At 32.7% G+C, this 23,470-nt stretch overlaps 2 protein-coding genes across 2 annotated transcripts; both read left to right on the forward strand.

The window, feature by feature from the left end:
- The first annotated feature begins 1,664 nt into the window (after positions 1 to 1,664).
- On the forward strand, positions 1,665 to 17,309 carry LOC130624918 (dynein regulatory complex protein 11-like). The gene is made up of 27 exons (XM_057439979.1): positions 1,665 to 1,804; positions 1,928 to 2,018; positions 3,108 to 3,194; positions 3,809 to 3,867; positions 4,083 to 4,173; positions 4,267 to 4,389; positions 6,010 to 6,060; positions 6,312 to 6,367; positions 6,822 to 6,906; positions 7,898 to 7,969; positions 8,399 to 8,604; positions 8,885 to 8,969; positions 9,159 to 9,182; positions 10,189 to 10,305; positions 10,909 to 10,984; positions 11,171 to 11,246; positions 11,665 to 11,737; positions 11,822 to 11,887; positions 12,040 to 12,122; positions 12,433 to 12,623; positions 13,013 to 13,212; positions 13,375 to 13,458; positions 13,940 to 14,039; positions 15,207 to 15,284; positions 15,363 to 15,511; positions 16,223 to 16,312; positions 16,946 to 17,309. The coding sequence occupies exons 1-27, from the start codon at positions 1,794 to 1,796 to the stop codon at positions 17,057 to 17,059; spliced, it is 2,538 nt and encodes an 845-aa protein (XP_057295962.1). The 5' UTR covers positions 1,665 to 1,793; the 3' UTR covers positions 17,060 to 17,309.
- A 469-nt stretch (positions 17,310 to 17,778) lies between these two features.
- Positions 17,779 to 23,407, forward strand: LOC130625130 (uncharacterized). The gene is made up of 6 exons (XM_057440200.1): positions 17,779 to 17,833; positions 18,835 to 19,838; positions 20,416 to 20,502; positions 22,172 to 22,226; positions 22,693 to 22,744; positions 23,047 to 23,407. Exons 1-6 carry the CDS (start codon positions 17,818 to 17,820, stop codon positions 23,405 to 23,407), a joined length of 1,575 nt encoding a protein of 524 aa, XP_057296183.1. The 5' UTR covers positions 17,779 to 17,817.
- The last annotated feature ends 63 nt before the right edge of the window (positions 23,408 to 23,470 follow it).

The raw sequence follows: 23,470 nt of genomic DNA on the forward strand, positions 1-23,470 counted from the left end.
TTGGGTTAACCCGGGGCTATGGTAATATTCAATTGCCCATATTGAATCGCCACCAAGGGGAATCGAACCCCAGTCTCCCGCACAAAGTACGAGAGTGATAACCGATAAACTATGGCGCCATAATAATACGTCTTGCAGAAATTAAAAGGAGGGGGGTGAATATAATGCTGTCCTGTAAGTCAAAAGGAAAACTAACAAACAGTGTCTAGCTACCTACTTAAATGTGTTAAGTCATTTTTGGATATGACATCTTCATCTCTTTGCTTCAAACTTTTCCTACAATAATCACTAAAATCTCTAGAACTCTTAGTGATTATATTCTTATATTCCAGTGTGCTGGACACCATGTCTGGTAATATTTTCACATCAATTTTTGATCGTCTATACCACAATTTATAATTTTGCTTTGATTTGTGAAAAAACCACCCTGCAAGTCTTTGTATGCAGTAGAGCTGCATACTAAGACTGGGAAAATTGACAAAGACTTTAGATTATATATATATATATATATATATATATATATATATATATATATATATATATATATATATATATATATATATATATATATATATATATATATATATATATATATATATATATATATATATATATATATATATATATATATATATATATATATACAAACTGGATACTGTTGTGTTTACATCAAGAATGGTTCCTGGACCAGAGCAGTAGAAACTAAACAGGCCAGAGCATACCGCATATAACAGAAAAAACCTCTTGAGATTGAGTCTATATGTAAGGTTTTTTTCAAAAAGTTAGTTAAAAAAGTTGGCAACGGGATAAACAAAACCTAATCCTTGGATAATCTAGTCATGAATTTCTTTCACAGTTGAAAATTGCCAAGGTTATTCTTGTTTATAAAAAAGGTTATTAGATAATAAGGAAAGTTTGTTTCCTTATTATCTAATATTAATAAGATCTTTTAAAACATGTGTTTATTAATTCTTTGACCCAGCATTAATTTTTTGCTTTTATCAGTTCGGATTCAAATAAATCACTCTACTGCACATGCTCTTCAGAACATATATATATATACCAAAATAACACAGATTGCCTTTATATTTTTTATTTGTTGATTTTCAAAGGACTGTCAACCATAAAATACTTTTTAAAATAATTTTTTACAGTTGTATTAGAGGAAGCGCCCTTAATATTTTTTCCTATTTATCTTGGAGGTGACAATTCATTTGCTGATAATATTTTGCCTATGTTTTGATAAATCTTGAAATTTGTTTCCAAAAGGATGAAGATGGACCTGAAATCTCTTTTCTGGTGGCCGAATGCTAATAAGGTCTTTTTGAATGCAAGTAACACTGTATTATGTTCTGTTTGAAGCATAAGCTTATAAATAAATGTACCTATTTGAATAGTGCTCACCATAAAAGTTAAAATTTTAAACAAGCACAGGGAAGCTTAATTGGGCATTTATGGTATTGTAAGTTTTTGTTAATGGAAAAAACTTTTCTCTGCATCAAATATCTTATCTCCCTGTGATTCCGATCTCAACTGGAAGTCTAAAATTATTGCTACTGCTGTGAAACTCAAGGGGCGAAAGGAGCCGTCTCACCCATTTTCCTTACATAGCTGGACTTAACCCAGGGCTATGGTAACATCTACTCTGCCATAGTGAATTGCTGACAAGAGAAATTAAACACTTAACTCTTGCACAAAGTGCAAGAGTTCACAAAAACACTAAAATATATTATTTTTGTTCTTTTAGTGTGTAAACTGAAATTAAAAAAATGTAAATCAAGAAAGAATTCACCATGTCACACAGGTAAAACTGTTTCAATCATTTTTTTTCTAATCACCAAAATTTTAATATTTGTGGCAGTTCATGGTGTCACATTTTTGTAAAGTATTTCTTACCAATTGTTTATGATATATGTTTCTCTTTCAGTGCATACAACAATGAATGGCTGGATGCACAATCTGCTATAGATGATCTGCTAGAGGTGGAATTACCACCCGAACCGCCAAAACCCGAAAAAGTATATATAAAATTAATTTGCACATAGTAACAAAGTGAATTTTTTAATGATTTTTTCCTCAGTATTTATTGGTTGATGGAGCTAAGTATTGTATTATGATGTTGTATGTGCAAACCTTTTATATTTTTATAAGAACATCATTTTAAATTATATTTCTTTTATTAAAAGCAATGATTTGAACTTTATAGGCTGTTCTATTTTTCAGCAAAATCTGAGGTTCGTGATGTAATGAAATTGGTTATAAAACAAGAAGCGAAGCGTTTATCGTATTTTAAATCTGCAGGCTGTGGTTCTTTTTTTTTGTTAAGTAGCCACAGTAGTCAATTGACAAAGTGCAATGTTTTATAATTTTTTAGTTTGTTTATATAAAAAAATATAATTTGGTAACAGTAGACATAGTAGATATGTTTATTTTCCTCTTAAGTTGCTAAAAATGCATGTCTCAAATGTTAATTGACAAATTAATTTTGTCATTACAGTGCACTTAAAACTGAAAAAAGCCAAGTTTAAGTTGGAAATGGGTGGAAATAACAGAAGTCATATCTTGCGTAGGTAACTAGGGACCACCTGGAACCAAAGTAGGTTTAATTCCCAAAGTTAAGTTAGGGCACCCGTTTCAGAATCGACGTGTTGATGAGGCCATCAAGAAGCTTTTTAACCTAAGTAAATAATGCTTTTTATACACTCCTTGGTCAGCATTTTAAGCTCTAAACAAAAGACGCACTGGAAATATTTTTTATCGACGTGTCATTGATGAGCTCATCAAAATTCTAATGACAGATCTTTTTCACTACCCTTTTGCTTTAGGGAATTTTCCTACAGGTCAATCTATTAGTGTTTAATAATGTGTTATAGCGTAATTAAATGAAAAAACATTTCATAACAATTGCTCACAGCAAAACAATGTTATTGTGACATGTCATCTTAAAAAATGATGAGTTACGAACCTATGTACATTTTGGTTTCAGTAGTATGACACCATGTCAACATTATTTACCTTTGTGTTTTAAATTGAAGTATTTCTTTTTTACTATGATTCCAGGCCTGGCTTCATAATATAATTTCTTGTATATACGTTTCTTATTTTAGGACCGCATTGCAGCTTTTCAACATTTGTCAGTTTCATACATTAAATATATACAAATATTTCGAAAGCTCGAAGAGTGTTATGATCAGGTATAAGTGTATATTTAAATCAAAAATGATATTCACACACATCACAAGCTTTTTTATTTTTACTGTTTCAAAAATCTGTTCTGATTCCCCTTTGATAATGCTAAAAATGTCAATTAAATTCCAAACAACTCTCTACATTTAAATGCATGACTATACAATAGCCTATACCTTTTAGTGTACTAATTTTAGTTGTATTTATTTGTGCAAATAAAGTTAAATTGCCCTTAGCAGACATATTTATTTTCACTGATGTCAAGAAAAAAATTGCATTTGAACTCTAAAAAAACGAATTAATTAAAGCAATTTGCAGGCAACAATTTATTTTTTGTAAAAAAATTCTTTAAAAAAACTCATGGAAATTTTGCAGCTGATTAATTCTGTAGAAATTAAAAATAAGATAAACATTTTTTTGTTTTAATACAAAACTTTTGTATGATTCTATTGGTATTTACAAACCGTAAAATGTAACTAAACAATCACAATCATTTTCACAAGTCACATTTTAATATAGTTTAACATCAAATTTTCTAGGTTATAAAAAACATAAACATCGTGGATGAAGTATCACTTATTCACAGTTATGTTATATGCATTTTGTAATGCTTTTTCTTTAGATTGTTCACCCACAAAAACGATTAGTACTACGTCATGTGTTGGATGGTGTCATGGGGAGGTATACATAATCTGAAATAATGTATTGCCTCACATACCCAAAAAATTGTATAGTAAATATCCTGCACTTAGTTTTTAACATGTGCAAATTCTTTAGAACTTTTTACCTCAGTAAGCTCTAAATGTAGGGAATCTACTTCACCTTACTTTATCTTTAAAAAGTTTGGATAAGTTTATATGGTTCTTGTTTCATGCTTTGTTTTGTTTTCTTTGTAGGATACTAGAACTAAAGAACAATATGGTCATTTTAGAATTTTCTGAATATCATTATTTTGACGATGTATTGTCAGACTTGAAATTAACTCCTGTAAGCATGTTTTTTACTTCTTTGTGTCTTATCATATCTACTTATGGTCACGCTTGCGGTACATGTATGCATGTGTTGTGTTTCTTCTTTTAGAACGATATTGAGATTCCTATTCCGAAATATTTCATACATGAAAATAAACAGGCTTTGAAAGATCGTGAAAAAATGCTGAATGAAATATTACAAAAAACAAGACCACAAGATTACCAAGCACAAGTATGTGTTATCTCTTTTTTAAACTTAAATAAATTTGTAGCAATTTTACAAAGGTTTTTACAAAAAAATTATATATAGGAAGATAATTTTACAGTAAAAAAATGTTTGCTAAAAGTTTAAGTGTGCTCTTTTAAATCAACACATTTAAGAAATAAACATTTTTATGAAACTTAAAGGTATTGTACACAAGTAGAATACGAGGCGATAAAAATAATTGACGAAGGACAAAGCAGATAACGTGCTACCAACTAATCATAATCAGATAATCACACCAAAATGCTTGCAAATGGCAAATATAGTATTTGGTATGGTTTTATGCGCTTGAACGCTTCACATATTTGGCCTAACTCACTTAAATGCTTTACACACTCATAATAGTATTTTCATCTTTGTGAACTTTTACTCCAGTAGATACTTACATGGTGCATATTTGCATTCAATAAACAAGTGTTGTTATCAACTATTAACACATTATTGGTGGAGACGCTATACCATGTACAGTCTCAAATTCATGGCATACACATTGCGTACACATCACAAGAATTTATTAAATAAAACGTTTTAATAGCCAGGTCACACACATCTATCTGTCTGTAAGAAAGGAAGAATAGCTGTACAAAGAAACCGTCCAGCTAAAGCAATGGTGCAGCCTTTACTATTGATACTTTTGTCGAAGAGCTTTGATCTTCCATTTGTGGGTTCGAAACTGGTCATTAGAATTGTCAACTTAAGTTTGACATCACATAGAAAGAAAGGAAAATTTGTTAGTCTACAAAACCAATACATTCCTGTACAATGTACAGCGTTTATAGTTCCAAAAATAGACTAGCCCAAGTGCTGGTATTTAACATCCTGTCTTATTAAGTGAGACAATAAAAATTCTGAGATAAATTATGACATATGTAGTGAGGCAATATTCATTGAAGATACTAGCTAAGTGACCACTATGTAGAGTAATTTTCTAATTCATGTCTGTAACTTTAAGAAAGAAGGCAGTGTATATTATTCCACAACAAAAGTCAGATATTCACCATCATTAACTTGAGATAAGTTTCAATAAATTTCATTAAAAAAATCTGAACAAGGATTTCGTTTCTCTAATGCGTTCAGATTGTGTTAGGTAAATTAACAGCAGAAAGGTGTCTACTTTGCTAAGTGAAAATTGTTTCGTATATTTATAGACATAAGAGAAAATTTGCTGTCAAAAAGTTGATAGATAACAGGGTATCTTGCATGCCCTGAAAACCCTGAACAACCCTGATCATTAAATAAATAAAGAAAAATCTGAAAATAAACAATGTGTCAAAGCTATTGAAATAGGCTATATTTGTATTTATATTTTTAAGATGTCTTGTAAGAATAAAGTTCTTTATTTATGACCATGAGAAATCAAACAAAACCCCTGAAAAGTCACAATTTTACTTAGGGAACGACCACAAATAACCTTAAATTTAATCCAATAAATTCACTACTTCTTAGGTCTTTACTGTGGTATGTGACAGTGGTCTTCCAGGCTAGTGTGTGTGTCTTTCGTTTAAAAGTAATTTCTGTTCATACATTTTTGTATAATTCTGTAATTAATGCTGTTCATTTTTTTTCATGATTACAGTCCTCTTATAGCTAAAAGAAGAAATTCATATGACAAAGGAAGAAGCGATTAGACTAATACAGGTTTGTTACTTTTGGTAAAATATGGTTGATTGTTTGATTATTTTTAAAAGTTTATTAATTCTTAACCGTGATAGTTAAGGCGAACTTTCTTTCATCATACTTTACTTTATAGATTCACTATACTTCAAATTTGTGTAACAATGGGATAAGGATCTCCTGAAACTTGGCTATACAGCTAATCCCTGGACTGGCTTAGAATTTAGATAACTTTCATATCAACCACACTCTTTTTGATTGTGTGTTTGTTTTAGATTCATGAACGAGCAAGGCAGGGGAGATTACGAGCAAAATTCATGAAAGAAATACGGTATATTTTGTTTCCATGTTAAATTCAATTTTTTTACACCAGCAAAAAAATTCCTAACATGATATGTTATTTGTCTGCTTGCAATACGTTGGCATTTGTGTCGGCAATTGTCAAGTGTTGACGTATATTGGAAAGACTGTTGTTTCACAAAACTTTGCAACCTCTTTTGATTATCTGAGTATGTGTCATCAAGTAGAAAAGCGTTTTTTTTAGTGTTTTAATTGAAAAAAACACAATTTATAGTCAAATATTAAGAAATTATAAACTATATTATACATTACTATTATATAGTTTTGGGAAAAAATAAAACAGGTAACACACCCTCAGATCATAAGACTGTGTATCACTTTATATTTTCGAGATATTTTATTTTTGTTCTTGCATAGTTTTTGAATAGAGAAGGTCCTGTTTTTATATAGCATTGTCTATGTTTGCTTTTATCTTGTCTTACCAGAATGCAAGAAGAAAGAGAGAAAATAGCTGCAAGTCGAGGAGCACCTACTCTAGATCGAGATGTAGCTGCAATTGCAATACAAAAGGTAACGTAATATTTTTATTATATACTCGCTGTCTGTCTGTAAACCAATTAAAAACACCCGAGTTTTGTAATCAAAATCGTTAACTGTTCTTTTGTTTCGTTTTTTCAAAAAATATAAAGACAGAATTTTATTAAAAACATAAAACAGTCATTTCTTCTCGATCTCCCTCCAACCGATTTTAATAATATATATATTATTTTAGCCGCTTTTGGCATCTTGATGATTTCTACGTTTTTTACATTTGCACGGTGAACCAAAAAAGTATGCCGATTATGAGTGACATTAAAGTTTTGATTTTGCGCTACCTTACAAATTTTTAGACCAAATATGTCTAAAATAATACTGCCCTGTTTATGACACAAATTGTAAAGTGAACCAAAAAACGGTTTTGATATTTGCAAACCCTGATCTAATCTGTTTTCTATTCAGCTCAAAAGCTTTTTTTTTATTTTATTTGTTTTTGTATTTCCACATGCCCAGCAGAGGCATTTTGCTTTGTTTTTTTGTGTAGGCAAAATAAAAAAAGCTTTCGTGAAGAATACTCTGCATATAGTACCAGTACCATTGCGTTAGTCAAAGTCCCGTAAAATAAAATCATGCTAAAATATCTCAAAATTTCCTGATTTTTTGTGAAGACTCCTAAAAATCTAATGAGGGAACATCCAATTTTGATAATGGATTTTCTTTTGTGGGATATTTGTCCAAATACTTCGCTGTTTTCTTTATCTGCTAATGCTCAATCCAATTTGTCTTCCTTGTTCAATTATTTTGACATCCTTGATTCTTCTGATTCTAATTTGTACTTACATCAATTTTTTTTCCCTGCTCCTGGGTTTTCCTGCTCATCGAAAAAATCTCCTAAAAAATTAGCTAAATTCGCCAAATATACTAAAAAATTAGCTAGATTTCTCCAAATATCCTAAAAAAATAGTTGCAAAATAAGTGGGAACCCTGTTAGTATTTCACAAATTTATATGAAATTTTTTTTTAGGTTTGGAAAGGTTATAGTACACGAAAAGCAACCATAAAAATGAGAGAGGAAGAACTGATTTTTGTTGGGATGGTATGTAAATAAATTTCGTGCAATTTGTGCAAGTCTTTAACGGCGAAATTTATATTTTTTTATACGTGCATAATTTTAAGCGCTAAAATAAATTTGAGATTTTCTTTAGTTTTTAAATATCAGATCGTGTTTATTATTAATTAAAAGTAGGTAGAACTGTAAAGTATTTATATCTTTCTACATTCAATGTTAATGATAAAAATTTTGAGTACAAAAACTTACTTTCTTTCTTTTTTGACGAAATTTAATTTGTACTAATCTGCAAAACTAATTTTTGGCAAAATCCATTGCGTTGAATCAACCGCGGTAATTATTTTTTTTAAAAGCAAATCTTTTGCCGTGTAATGAGCAGAGTTAAATTATTTCAACTCTTTATTAATCTATTATTATTATTATTATTTATTATTTAAGCATCTCTTTTCTTCATAGAAAGCTGAACCTGAAAAGGAATACGAAGCCCGTCCCATGTACCATGCAGATAAAGTGAAAGATCAACGTCGTGTCACACAACATGAACATGAGAGAGAATATCGGAAAGCGTTAGTGTCTATCAAAGACAAGCTGCGCGAAGTTGAAGGACCAGAAATGCGTGAAAATATGCAGGATCAGATCAGGCAGTGGTTTATTGAATGCAGGTTTCTATCATTACTCCATTTTTCATTGTCCGTATGACTTTGTAAATTTCGCGATAATTTATTTTCAAAAAATGATGAATTTCCACGAACACAATGAGTCGAAATTGTATTCCATTAAGGTAGACATCCCAATATTTGATAGTGAGCCACAGTAGAACTGGCATCTCATTAAAAATTTTTTATTCTACTTGAGTTAAAAAGTGCTTTTATATCCTAAGTTGTAACTGTGTTTTTTTGGCTTGATATTCTGGCTTAATTTTCTTTTTTTCTTTTCATTTAGAGATGCTACAGGTAAATTTCCAGAGTACCCTTCCGAAGAAGAAGGTGGGTCGGTAGCAATATTCAAAGAGAAAGATCCTGCAGAAGTATGTTTGCATATTTTGTTATTTATTGGTGTGTAGCGGGAAATTGTATTTACTTAAATGCTCATCATGCAATATTAGTGTTTTTTTTTCAACTTTAAAACTTTTTGTGATGATGTGATAATATTTTTCTGCTGTCTTGTTTTGTTAGCCTATTATTTATTAATTTTTATTTCTATTTTTTACCTTTAGATGGAAGCAGAAGCCAAACAAAAGGTAGGTTGAGGGGAATTTTAGGTGAGGTGAGAAAGCGACAATTTTTCCTTCAAAACTACATTAATGCACAAAATATTGTCCATAAAAGGATAAATATCACTAAGCTTACTTTTAATCGAATTGAAGTAAGACTACTTTGTACATCGCTAGCATACTGCCTTGCAGAAAGCAGGATCTAAACCGCAGTCTCCAAGACTGGGAGCCGCAGACGAAGCCACTATATGATCTTAGGTTATTTGGTTATATTCGTAACTTTAAACAATTTTAAGGTTAAAGTATACAACATATGCTGTATATGTTGTATATTTTGACCATTTTTATCATTTAATATGAAATTATATGCAGGAAAAAGAAGAAAAACAGATTTTAGAGGATTCGTATTGAATATTTCAAAGTGAAGAGGATTTATAAAACGGATAGGACTATAAATACCATGAAAATAATTTTATGTCTTTTTTTTATATGTAATATTTACTTCGGTTTTATTTTTTACCTCGCCTATTTTCTCGTTTATTTGACATGTGCTGTAGCGATATAAAATGCATTGACGTAGCGTGTATACACAATTCTCTTATCCGCCATGAGTTATTTAGAGAAAGAAAAGTACGACAAAAACCTTGCTATGTATTTGGTCCTTTATTTGGCGTTTACACGTCAGCATGGCCATGTTTCCTTATTTTTCAAGGCACATACAAGCAATAATATATCTTCTTCTCTATCATGTGAGCTTGTCAGATTGCATAGCAGCTTCACAGGTCAAGTACCTCTAAACCTGCTATGTCCTAATACTGCTGTAAGCCTCTTTCGAAAAAACTGTCGTAACTTGGGTATATTTTTGCCCTTCTTTTTCTCCACGCATCCCCTACCATATCGCACACGCGAACCACCGGTCACCCCTCTTTTTAATTGTCCATATATTTTGATAGCTTAAGAAAAAACAACAATGGTATAGTCTGCATTTTCTTGTTTTAACATTTCACTTTGTTATCTAATATATTTCTTTTAGGAAGAAGAAAAAGCTAAAGGGAAGGGAAAAGGGAAAGATAAAAAGGGTAAAGATAAGAAAGATGGTAAAAAGGATAATAAAAAAGACAAGAAAGGAAAAAAAGGGAAGGGTAATAGCGTAAGTGTTTCTATACAAAAAAAATTTATTAAACCATACTTAAATTACGTATTTATTAAATGTGACGGAATCACGCCGTGATAATTTTAGAAGAGGTACTGTTAAAGGAAAGGAGTGAGTGGGTGTTGCTGTTAGGAAAAAGAGGGTCAACTGAATTTCCTAGTTTCCATGCCAATATTTTTTGAATCTTTCAAAATATTTATAAAAGAAACATAACTTGATTTTTCTCACGTGTGTAGTTCTTGTATTCCCGTCATTTAGTGAAAACAAAAACTTATTTCTCCATCCTAGAGACACGGCAGGTGTAATCATTTAATTTGTGAAGTGTCAAAGGCCCGCTTTACGGCATCATTGACAATTAAAGTTTAAGATCGCTATGATTTAATAGGAACGAACATATTTTAGTAGCTTGGAGGTTCCTCCAAGATAGTAGTAGCTTATACAGCAGATACACATTAAATTTTGCTAACCACAAACTTGGAAGTTGAAGGGCTTCTCGAGAGGGTAAAAACAAATTGCGATATGGGCATTTGTAGATTAATGGATTGTTTTTTTCAGTTTTTTGATTTCATGACAAAATACACAACTTGTAATTTTTTACAGGAAGAAGAAGCTGGCATCGTATTTGAACCTTCAGTTTTTGTGCCAACCATATCTGAAACGCACAAAACCTACAAGGGTATAAATAGATGTTTTTTTATAATCTAAGAAAGACTTCTCAACAATTCTTTTTTAAAGCAGCCGAGAATGCAAACAATCGCCACTTACTTTGAATCGAATTTGCTTTACAAAGAACACAAAATACGTGTAAACATGGAGAATTTGCTTGTATGCCTGTTACCGTCTATAATTTATTTTTTTGTAGAAGTTTGGCAGAAGCGTGACGAAGGGATGAATTTTTCGCAAAAACATGATGCAGAACTTATCAAAGAACAAAAAAGGTTTGTATGTTAAACTAACGAGATACGTACAAAAAAATGAATATTTATTAAAAGATGGTTAAGATCGTGCTTTCATTTATAAATTGATAATTGTGCCTTCTGTAATACTTAAATGTAATGTCTACTGCTCATTTTAAACCACCAGCCTATTTAATTGGAGCAATGCTATATGAAATAGAACCAGTGGTTAATCCTATTTACACCGGGCTATTTGGTCTAGCGTAGCACTCCAAAAAATGATTTTTAATGACATCACTGGGATCAAAGATGATGTCATTTTTGTAAGGACGTTTTCTGATTTTATTGATGATTGTATAAGATCCATTGTTCCAAAAATATTGATATTATTGTCACCAAACCTGCTACATGGTTAGGATATGGAAAAAAATTATGACGTCACTGCTTCTTGTTATTACAGGACGGAAGTTGAAGAGGAAGTTCGAGTACAGGTAGACGAGTTAATGAGACAAGAATTAAAGAATTTAAAATTAGTAAGTTTTTTTAAGCCGACCTTTCATATTTGCTATTTTTAGTCATTCGTCTGTACTATGATATGTATTTAAATTATTTTTTAGGCTGTGGATCGAGATAAAGGTAAAAAGGGTAAAAAAGGAAAAAGTGGTAAAAAGAGCGGAAAGAAGGTAAGGTGTAGGACGCTGTAGCAGTTCGTTCTTTCGTTCTTTCGTTCATTTGTTTGTTTGTTCCGAAATATGTGTTTATTGAAACTATTAACGTGTGGTTTTACATGTGAACATAAATTTCACCCTGAAATTCTTTTTTTTTCTCTGCATAGAAAAAGAAGGGTAAGGGTGGAAAGAAAAGTGGAAAGAAAGGTGGAAAAAAGAAGAAGAAAGAAAAGGACCTTACTGCTGACAGGTACTAACCTTGAAACCGCTACCTCGAACTGTTTTGGTTCGGCCATGTGGCTGTTGATGGCCTGTTTTGGTGTTTTTCTTCCCTCCGTCTTCCCTAGGATATCGCACACCCGATCTTCAACTCATTCGCCCTTCAACTCATCCGCCCTTCAACTCATCCTCCTTTCTTCATTACGTCTGAACCACAAGCCATCCAGCCCAACTCTAAGATACATCGTTGTTAGTCAAAATATCTTATTAAGGCTTGAATGCAAAATTAAAACTGAATGCTAATTCTTGACCGTCACATTTCGACCTTCTCTACTATTTAGAACAATCGAGTCCCTTTATGAAGAGCTTGTTCAAGAAGGAATTCTGGTTCGGTATCCAAAAGTTCAGCTACACGAATATGTTGGAGAGTATAGCTACCTTGGAACAACTTTACGGCAAGCGAATATTGAACCCATGCCTTCGTTATCTGACGTGAGACGGGTCGTCACAGAGTTTTGTATACTGCCACTTGGTGAGAGTTTAAGGATATCAAATTCGAATTTATTAGAATAATTGCGGTAACCAATTTATTTGTGTGCTCTGCTACTAAAAATGCGAGTCCACCTGTGTAAAAACCCATAATGGCTACTGCAAATAAAAAGGGTCTATAAGCAAAAGAAATCTAAGCAGGATTCTGGAAAACTCATCATTAGAAATCACGAACTAATTTATTTTTTCGCAATTAATTATTCTGAAATATTTTACAGGCATTAGATTTTGCGAAATAAAATAAGAACGCAAATTTTCCCGGGAGAATTATTTCCCTTAGGTATTTACTAAAGAATTCTTAACAGTAACACAGTCTTCCTCCTCCTGCATCTTAACATATTCTTGTTTCTGTGGAAAATTCATTTCGTTCAGGTTCTCAAATCGTCCACGAGAAAGCTCCATTCATCAAATCTGTGATGATAGCTGGACCACGTGGTTGTGGCAAGAAAATGCTACTGCATGCTGTTTGTACGGAAACCGGAGCCAATTTATTTGATTTGACTGCAACAAATATCTTGGGAAAATACCCAGGAAAAGCTGGTCTATCCATGATGTTACATATGGTTTTTAAGGTACATAAATTTTGAAAGACATGGAGTGTTCAAGAAATTCCTTTCTTAGGTTTAGACACATGGCAATTGTCAAAGATGTTTTCTGCATTTCTACTCTCAGTATTACGCTTTATGCATCTTGGATTAGAACTAGTTTTTTTACCATAGTTCGGCATTTTTTAGGTTGCCAGGCAACTTCAACCTTCAGTTGTTTATATTGGTGATTGTGAAAAGACCTTTCAGAAAAAAATACCCAAAACAGACAAGGTGAATTTTCTTATTCTAAGTTAATCTTTTGCATCTTATCGGTGTGTTTGTTTGTTTATTTATTTATTCATTTGTTTTCTTTGTTTGTTTGTCTATTTGTTCAACCTGTTCTTTAATAAGTTTTGCCGATTTCATACGTGGTTTTTTCTACTTCGTGTAATGAAAAAATGCATACTGTCTGAGCTGGCCCAATATTTTTTAAGGGAGCCTATTTGACATAATTTTTTTTAAGTTGTTTTAGTTTGTTTTTGAGGATTATTCACGAAAACGTAATGTAAAACGTTTTTATTTTGGCACCGATCCGTAAATTTATTATTCGCAAAACTACTTTATTAAAGTCTGCGGGATTCCCCATACTTATTTATATCCAGTCTAAATTTTAAGTTTTCAAATTTAATTTTATCTATTTTTATGCGATATTTACTTTGCCAGATTTTTTTTTTTTATCATAATTTGTTGCATCGTGAGTTACTTTTTTTAGACTGATCCGAAGCGGTTAAAGAAAGATTTACCAAAACTTTTGAAGGGTATGAAACCAGAAGACCGCGTTCTAATTGTAGGTACCACACGAGAACCGTTCAGTATCTTTTTCTTAGGTTTATCATGTTTCTGCTAGTTTTTTTGAACTCTCTAAACTTTTAAATGTAATTACTCTTACCGAATAATACGGCCTTCCCTCCACCTGCGGGTATTACCATCCCCTACCATTTAACTATTTATTATTTTATTGAGATGCGCAGGGTAATATATTTATATACTTATTTGATATACTTTGGCCTGTAGGTAATGAAATTTTAGCAGCATATCTTTTATTAATAGCCGACGGAAACACGAAATGCGTCATAGAAAGAAGGGGCGACCCCGTGGATTTTTGCACTGGTAACCATTAGTTAGAACATAAGTAGCCTAAAGAAACGAATCAATAACAATGACGTGAAGAACTTGTACTCCTAACCCTATTTATACGCACCTTTGTAATTTTAAACTTGTTCTTTGTTTCGCATTTCTGGCCACCAAAAAGGTCACAACGCGAAGCACAAAGCATATTCCCAGCTCGTCAGATATCCTGTTTCTTTGTAAACTCAAAATCATGCAGAAAAACTTTGTTTAGAAGATGGTAGGCACTGTTCTTACCATGAGAGGGGAAAAGCTTTTAACGCCACTGACATTTTGGATTTTTGTGGTTTTTGTCGTTAGAGGTATAGTGAATAAGATTTTTATACTTAAGGTGTAAGCATTTTTTTAAGCCAAGTAATAAAAATCTAAGCATACTAGAGCCTGTTTTTAAATTTTCATTCCTTTTTTTTATATTATTTTCCAAGCGTATTAATTTTCGCACAGCGGAAAACTCTATTTCGCGCATACTTGTTTTTCGCCTATTGGCCAACGTATTTCGTGTGTATTGATTTTCGACAAGAGAACAAAATAGTAAAATTCGGGATTGTGGCAAAAAATAAATGCGTTTCTTTTTTGTGAGCATGTCGTGAAAAAAAATATGGAATAATAAATAATAAATTAAATGCATTTTTGAAATCAGTTTTATTTCTTGAAAAAAATATATTTTCGCGCGTATAATTTCTGTCCTTGTTTTTGCGCACTAACAAATTTTTTTACGCAAACGCGGAAATTAATACGGAAATAGGATAGGATCTCACCACATAGGATTTGATGGAAAAGAGCCGAATTTTTCCTTCATATTGTATATAGAGTGTTGTTTTGCTTTGTTCCTTAACCAATACTCTCACTAGATGCTGAAGTAAAACCGTTTTGTAACACCTATCAGAAATTAATATTGCTGCCAAGACCTGATTACGCTTCAAGATTTAGTAAGTCTTTGACGAAGTACATAGAGCTTCAAATACCCCTTGTGCATATTTAACTAGACAACCTGTTGTTTTTTTCAGTTTTATGGCCGAACTTAATTAAGAAATATGGCGGCCGTATAACAGATGCCATTGATATAAGTTCATTAGCTAAGGTAACGGATGGTTATACGCCGGGTCATATGGTGACAGCAATTAAAGCAGTGCTGACAGAAAGGAGAGTTAAACAAGTAGGAGTCTATTTGTTACATGGTTTATAATTTCAATGATAACCAGTTTACAAGATACTTTATTAACCCTAATGGTGAAGTGGTAGCGCATTGAACTTGTAAACATAAGGTTTCAGGTTCAAGTCCCCATTCCACCGCTAACCGGCTTGTGTGGCAGGCAAGCATGTTAGAGCAATTCTATACGTATCTCTGGCGGTAATGTAACATAGTTATAGTCAGAGGGGAGGAAGAGCCAACCGTTAGGATGGAATCCCCAAGGACTTTAAAACTCCCCGTTACTTACTTCATTTGCAATATTAAGCAGCCTAGCTGTTACGCTACGGGCCTTCCTTTGTGTTGACCTTTAGCTAAAGCTTAGTCTACAATGAATTTGTAACAATAATAACATACGGCTAAAGGGAAACTAGTACCTGAATTTGTGTCAATTTTCCCCAGAAATGTTTTTGCTTGGTAAGAGTCTACTAAAGATTTTTACATGGTCTGTAACATTACATTATAAGAGCTGCAATATTGAGGTTTATTTTTTACTACTAGAATTTTTTTAAGTCCATTCGTGTTGGCTGAAATTTATATTACTTTTTTTCCTAATAGAAAACAATATTGACTTTAGCCTTTTATGCAAAAAAGCTAGAAAAACAAAATAAAAAAATAGTGGAACCCAAATATCTAACGAAACGTTTGTTTAGTAAAATTACTTTGTATCTGTTTTAGTTGTCGAAGAAGCCACTGACCGCAGCAGAATTCATTCCACCTTTGGCAAAAATCGAACCTATATATAAAGACGAAGAAGAAGCTTTCAAGGTACAACAAAAACTACATCGCTTATAACGGTTATCTCGTCTCTTGAGTGGGGATAGTAATACCCTATTCCTCACTAATTTTTGAGCAAAAAAGTTTGTTATTGCACGAAATTTAGTACAGAAATTATGCGCAAAACCTGTGCGCAGAAGTATAATACCGTAGCATCCGTCTAACTACGCACAGTGTTATTTAGGAACGGATAGGTATTATGTTACATTCTATAATAAAGCAGACAGCCATAAAAGTGTCTAAGACACTATAAACGCTCCCAATAAACGGAGGTTATAAACAATGGATGACGAAAAAAGTATCTTCATTATTTTTTTTTACATTTCTCTATTTCCATATTTTACGTAAAAGAAACTCATCTATATTTTATCTGAACCAAGATTTTTTTTGTTTGCTTTTTCCTTGTTGTTTATGGGTGAATTAAAACTTGCTAATATTACTAAACGCGCGAAAATCAGTACGAATGAAGTAATAAAATTAATTATAAAACATACATCTTAAAGTTTGTATCTGAAGAAAAGAAACGCACTCTATTGATTTTACGAAGGTGGTCGTTTTAATGGATCGTTTCTTTCGTCTCAGTATGACCGTTATAACGGGTCGTTGCTTTCTTTTCTTTTATAGGTTTGGTACGCAAAAACTCCATTAGGAAAAAAACGCGCTAAAGCTGCGAAGGGTGGTGACGAAGATGCAGGTGGAAAGAAAGATAAAGGGAAGAAAGGAAAAAAAAAGAAATAATCCCTTTTTTAATTCCATAAAATTTGTATATATATACATGCTAGAGAGTTTTATTTTTCCAATCTAACTTTATCGTTTGTAATATTGACGTGGCTTAGATAATATAGTAATATTAATAATAAATCATTTAGCATCAACAGAAATCTTTCCATTTCTGGGTGTCACGTAACCCCCATTGTATAACTTAATGTTTTTTTATAAGCAATACAAAATTTAATGTTGCTCAGGTTTCGATACTTTACAAGCTCAATTCTTGCTCAGTTGTTTTTGTTGGCTATTTACCCTAATTTATGTCTTTGCTTGCCCAGTTAGGGAGCGTTCACATATTACGTAATCAATTTTTCGCCTATTTTCTCCTTCCCCCTTCCCCATGCAATCAGTCGTAATCATTTGGTTGACGTCCCTCCCAGAATTACGTCATCATCTACCCCCCCCCCCCCCCCCCCTTCCCCTCAAAGAAACAAATATGTTCAAATATAAAAATCCTAACAAGTCCTGGTGACGAGGTTAGCTATTTTCAAAATTCCTATGTGTTGTGTTTTATTTACTTCAGACTGGCTGTTGCTTACAAAGGATTAGGATTCATATTGCTTCTTAAAAACAACACATAATACAAATTAATGTGTTGGTTGTGTATGTTCGATGACCTTCCACCAGGTCACGTCGAAAAAGCCATTTGACGTCAATACGTTAGCAGCGCTCTAATGTGACGTCATTTCAGATTTAAAACAAGAATGTAAGGACGCGTGTCGTTATACATGACGCAAATTACAGGTTCGTAAATTTATCTAAACCTGTATCTAAAAATTATACAATTTTTTTATCGAATACTGTGGGATTTTACAACCTATTTGTAAGTAAGTAAGGGGAAGTTTTAACGTCCTTGGGGATTCCATCCTAATATACTTTACCTGATACCTTCAAAAAGTTTTTCTAAACATTTTTGCTTCGCATTGCTGCATGACCGCAGGCTAAGAGTAATACCTTCTAGCTACATGTGCTCAAAATCCGTCCTGTTAGATGCGTCCTTGTGACATGCAATGTAACAAACTTTTATTTAAAGGAGAGGCGAACAAAAAATTATTTTGTGGCAGCTAGAAAATTTTAAGCGATAGAAAATAATATAGATTTCTAAATCCTAAGATAACTACTTTGATAACAAATAAATAACTATATTTCACGACTAAGTATCTATATATCTTTCTAACAACATTCTTACAAAATTTTGATGGCTGTATGGGTTAAAATGAGTTTGTGTTTTTGTACTTACCAGTAAAATCAAAAATAAGATCTTTGACTTGAGATAACTAAGAATATATTACGTGCGATAGTAGTAACAACATTTTATAACCTTCGTTTCAGCTTCTTTGAACTTAAAAAATATCTATGACCAACAACAACATTTGTTTCATGTTTTCAGTCTATTTTCCACAACAAACAACGAGCTTGTAATTGAATAAATATACACACCGAAAACATTCAACAACAAATCGAACGCGTGGCTTCATCTTTATACGGGAATCTTTACTTTCTTTATCTTTACTCACAGAGTTAATATCAATTTGTCAGTGCGTTCAGTAGTATAAAATAATTAAATATGTTCGTCACATGTTGTTCAACATTTTATGCTATTTTGATCTTCATCATTTCCTTAATTCATTATATTATGTGTATTGAGCTGTGACCATCACAATAAGGAAAACTATATATTTTATTGTTTTTTAATTTAGCCACCCGTTTTAAGCTTCGTTACAGTGATGTTTTACTTTCTCTAGGAAAACCAAAGTTTTGTTTTATCAACACTGGAAGCAGCTTTCAAGATGTAAACTATTGCATTTCGGGTTTAAAATGTTTTCGATGGCCAAGCCACATGCGGTGCAAAAAAAATGCTGGGAATCGTCGGGAAGAACAGACGACACCTAAAAAGTCTTTCAATTCTAATAATCAAATCTTCACCAAGCAATTATCTCTGTATATTGATTTGAATGCAGAATCCAATTCACCATTTACATCAACCGTCGTTACACGCCCGTACAGTGCATATGAGCTGCGCAGTAAACAATTTGCGAAGCGATATTCAAGTAAAACGATAAAGCATTCAATCTATAAAAAAGAAAAAACATGTGATTTATTGTCAGCACATTCTGCAAATAATGTTGAAAAGAAGGAAAAGATAAATCGTTCAACGTTGACCTGCTCTGAAGAAAGCAAGCAAGAAGGAGATACGAAGGTGCGAAAAGTAAACTCACAGGCCAAAAAGAGTTACCCCAAACCGGCATACTGCAAAGGAAGGAAGCAGGAGGGAGAACTAAATGAGCAAAAAAATATTATAAAGAACGTACAAAAACCTTTATCTAACTCGAAATCTATTACCAAAGAACCTTCTGTGCCTATCTTAACCAGTTACAAAAGCATTTATCATCATTATAAGCATCTCTTAGGTGAATTTATGACTGCGAAGGAGATAGAAAGGTTAGATCACGACAAAGGAGAGTACGAAAGAGACATCAAGTCGCGTGTAAACAAATACAATGCCAATCGGGCAGAAAGTGCAGTTTTGAATGGAACCCATTCTCATCATTTAACACATGGATGTTATTTGGAAAGTAACTTAGTAAAAATGGAATCCACGGATTCACTAGCTGTTTTACCCATGAGACTTGGCCTGCGTACGTTCTCTGATGTCCTGCAGTCCTTACCCAAACCTTTCGAATATAGAAAGGAAGGAACCATCGAAGAAAGCCCAAGTAAAAAAAAATTGGAAACGAAGAAAAAGGCGGTATGGAACAATCCTGTCTCAAAGCGTCGAGAGATTAATTCAGCCAAGAGTAGCAGAAAGTTAACCGTGCCAAGAAGATCTCCTTCGCCGTGCTTAACACATAAAAGTTGTTTAAGTGTGACGAATTCGTATGAACGCCTAACACGAGCCCAATCACTTTTTGAATATAAAACAGTGTATTTAAAAAAGCTATAACTGTATATTGTGAAAGTTCTTGTTTATTCGTTGTTTTCATTGTTGCACCGGCCTTACAAAAAATGATATCTGTCGCAGTAAACTTTTTTTAAAGCAAAGGTGACCAAGGTTCTACAACCTCAGACATGAATTAGTAGAAAGAAGAGCGAAATTTCTTTTTCTATTTAACCTAGAAGAATAAAATTCTTATCCTTCTAGTTCTAACTAACACGCACTCCAAACTTATCAAAGTGCACTTGTCAGTTTTCATAGCGGACTTTTGGTTTAGATAAAAAAAATCTTAACAATACTTTTTAGATTTTACTGACGTTAGCACGTCCTAATTCCGTGACCCTCAGGACTGTAGAAAAGGTTGTTTATTAATTCTGGCTATTATGGATAGCATTTTCGACGTTTTTACGCCCCTGCGATCCCTGCCAAAGTAAAAATTTTGCAGCCTATGCCAGCTGTAGAGTTCTGGTCAAGAGATGTTTGGCCTTTTCGAAAAATGGCAAAGAGAATTAAATTTCGCGAGTTTTTATCACTTTCGTGAAAATAAGTTCTTGAGAAGATTATTGGGACATTATTCGCGAAATCGTGAGAAATAGCTCCTGCAAAATTTGGATTTATTATTTTTTTTTTTTTTTTATAAAGCGATTTTTTCTTTTGATTTACTTATGTAAATTTCAACTTCAGCAGTATTTGTTTCATGTTTTCTACAAAAACCTTTCTAGCTAACCGTATCAATTTCTTTTTTACAAAATTTGCGAAACTAAATTTATGCAAAAATTAAATTTCATGTTTAAAATATTTTGGGTAGTTCCAAAAGTTTATTCTAAATTTATTAAGGATTAATTTGACGTCACTAACAAAAATTATTAGTAAAGATATTGCATTTTGCCTATGACGTCACATTTCGCGAAAGTAACCAGAGGACTAAATTCGTTTAGTTTTTTCAACTTGGGTCACGCAATCCGTTTTTACGAACCATTATATTTTATCTAAACGGGTTTCTGGTGACGTCATTAAAAATTTAAAACTCTGATCTTAACAGCCAATTAAAACATCTTATCCTATTTATTAATGGTGTTTCAGAAAAGAAAATGTATTTGCAGGACTATTGCTGACAGTATCAAAACTTAATTCTTAAAGTGTATAGGGCGAAAACGCAACAGGTAAGTTTCCACAGTTCCCACAACAGGTAAGTTCCCACAGTTCCCACACTAAACAATTCGCTAAACATTCAGAAGGGGTTCCCTTCAAGGGCCATTCACCTAATCTTATATACTAATACTCAAGTTCTCTCTGTCTGGCACATCTTTACCAAGTTGATATTTCTATATCTTATTTACTACGCGGTAAATCAATCCTAAGATAGCTAAGTATTGCAACGATTCAATAATTAGTTAAGTCACTGCACTGACAAATTTAAGACTAAATAAATTAGAGACGAGGTGGTAACATGAGTTTTTTCATCACCGCGGTTGTAAGCAAGGCCTACCTGAGACCTAAATAGTTCAATTTCCCGGAAACTGAGGCAATTTACCTGATTCCAAACACATGTGTTAATGACTTCGATCTCTCTGCTGTAAGCGTTGGTCAGGAATAGATAATCATGTGAAATTTTTGGTCAGCGTTTTAAGCTCTACACAATAAAATCTTTTTTTTTTGATTTGGACGGGTGCTTGCGTCAATAAAATTTTTATTAATCATTGCCAATGGTGGAATTATGGTAGGAGAGATATAAAGAAATATCTTTTTTATATCTCTCCTACCACTATTAAGTGGTTCGTGGTTCGGTCCATAGCGCGGGCATGTTTAGCAAGTGCCTTTACCATAGCTACGGGTAAACCCATACCATGTGAGGGAAATTAGGTAGGTAGTGCCGGTGTATACGTAATGTATACATTCAGAACACAGAACCCACGTTGATAACAGTGTTTCAAACACTTAAGTGGCTATATTCTGTATAAATATTCGGAATAATAATAATATTAATAATAATCTCCATGGGCCAATCTACTAGTCTTAAATACTAATATTCCGATTTGTGCTGCGTCAGTATGTGTGCCTTCTTCAAAGAGGATATTTTATGTTAATTTTGATAGCTGAAAAATAACCTTCTTTGAAATTAGTACAACGTCGATAACTTACGGTAGACTCTCCATATAACGAAACCCCAAGGGGAATGGAAAAAAGTTCGTTATATCGAAAGTTCGTTATATGAAGAGATCAGAAAAAATTGAAATTTTATCCCCAATTTTCCCGTCTATTAGAAGAACTAGGATGAAAAACTCTTTTGAATTATAATTCACTATAGAACACCGTCAAATATATGTATGTACATGAAATTCGAATAAAATATGTTCGTGTTTGTTTACAAAAAGCAATGCAAAGACTTCTATCATAAAATCGTTTGGTTGTTTGTTATGTAGACACGCGTTTCAACTTTTTCTAAAAATGGCGCTAAATTTGATTTATTAAACTGTTTTGCAGGAAGAATCTCTTTCCAGCTTGCTGTCATTTTAGGGGTACCACTATTCTCTCCTCCCGAAAATAGCTTTGAAAGTTACATTTTGTCTCTACTTTCATTTATCCAGCCAACCCTCAGAAGCTTTAAAATCATGAAGGTTCATGCTTTTGAAAATAGCTTTTTCCTTGATATAAATTTCGTTGATAGGAATATTTTGTGAACGCGTGTTTTTAAAGCATAGTAAAAAAGCTTCATCAAGGTCATTGTTGGTACTCTTTTTTATTTATTTTTTTCGATTGGAGTTGATTTGAGCTGATTAATAAGCTTTGGTTATTTTTCTTTTATTTGCAATCCAGGTCAAGATAGTGTTTTTTTGACACCATATTCCTCAGCGACGCTTTTGTTAGTACTTTTACCTTGTGCAATTTTCTGCAGCGCTTTATATTTATCGGTATAGAGATATTTACTCGCTTCATTTTCATTCACTTGCCGCTTTAATTTGCTTTCTTCAACCTAAAATTTTGAATATTTTTTTTGGTTTTATTTACACTTCGTGTTTAGATTTGAACGTCGAATGTTTTGGATGACATTGCATTGCGTTTTCTTTATTCTGTACGTAAAGTGCTATCTACGCGGTGTTAAAATGTTGAAAACATTGCGTGTGTTTTGGTTTTGTTTGTCGCATTTTGTAGCATTTGATACCTTGAGTTCGTTATATAGAGGTTTTATTGGTTTAGGGGACGGAAAATTTGATTCGCTAAATAGGGGGTTCGTTATATCGGTGGTTCGTTATATAGAGGGAATTTATAAGAGTTTCTTAAGGCAGAATCCTAGGGGAACGAACTTTGGTTCGTTAAATCGAGGTGTTCGTTATGTCGGGGGTTCGTTATATCGAGAGTCTACTGTTATTATAATTAGTTAAACTTACATTTTAAAGTCAAATGACTTCAAAAACAGCTGAAATAACAAACGTCGACAGCTGCAT

Source organism: Hydractinia symbiolongicarpus, chromosome 14 (genome assembly GCF_029227915.1).
Source record: "Hydractinia symbiolongicarpus strain clone_291-10 chromosome 14, HSymV2.1, whole genome shotgun sequence".
In the NCBI taxonomy this organism is placed as follows: Eukaryota; Metazoa; Cnidaria; class Hydrozoa; order Anthoathecata; family Hydractiniidae; genus Hydractinia; species Hydractinia symbiolongicarpus.